The sequence below is a fragment of the Buceros rhinoceros genome, unplaced genomic scaffold (assembly GCF_000710305.1).
Source record: "Buceros rhinoceros silvestris isolate BGI_N320 unplaced genomic scaffold, ASM71030v1 scaffold30416, whole genome shotgun sequence".
Lineage (NCBI taxonomy): Eukaryota > Metazoa > Chordata > Aves > Bucerotiformes > Bucerotidae > Buceros > Buceros rhinoceros.
Genome location: NW_010417388.1, coordinates 1 through 374, shown reverse-complemented (window position 1 = coordinate 374; position 374 = coordinate 1). Strand labels below are relative to the sequence as shown.

General features: G+C 64.2%; 1 protein-coding gene across 1 annotated transcript in view; it reads left to right on the top strand.

The window, feature by feature from the left end:
* The window catches only part of LOC104495250 (glutathione S-transferase Mu 5-like), a gene marked incomplete at its 5' end in the record, with an annotated part of 1,268 nt that extends 1,208 nt beyond the window's left edge, over positions 1-60 (top strand). Inside the window, one exon of the mRNA XM_010138199.1 lies at positions 1-60. This exon is cut by the window's left edge and continues 4 nt beyond it. Coding sequence (XP_010136501.1) covers positions 1-60 — 60 coding nt within the window.
* Positions 61-374: the final 314 nt, after the last annotated feature.

Genomic DNA, 374 nt, shown 5'->3' with positions numbered 1-374 from the left:
CGCTGCCAGAAGATAGCCATCAACAACAAGATGGCCAAGTGGGGCAACAAGAAAGAGTAGGGGGCTCAGCGGGGTGGGGGAGGGGTCCTGGCCTGACACCCCCCCCAGCACCCTCCACCGTGGGGTGGGGTAGGCACTGCTGGCGCAAAGCCCCTTGATACAATAAAGTGCTTTAGATGTGGCACCTCGAGTGGTGGTGAGGGGTGGGAGGGGCTGTTTTTTTTCCCCCCCCACCTCCCTCCCGTGCCATGGCTGGGGTTTGGGGGGGTCACCCTGTCCCCTAGGTCCCTCACTGCCACCCCCCTGCCCTGCTCCACACACAGGCAGGGTTCTCCAGGACGGGGACCCAGAGGTGCCCCTTGGGCAAGTCCCCA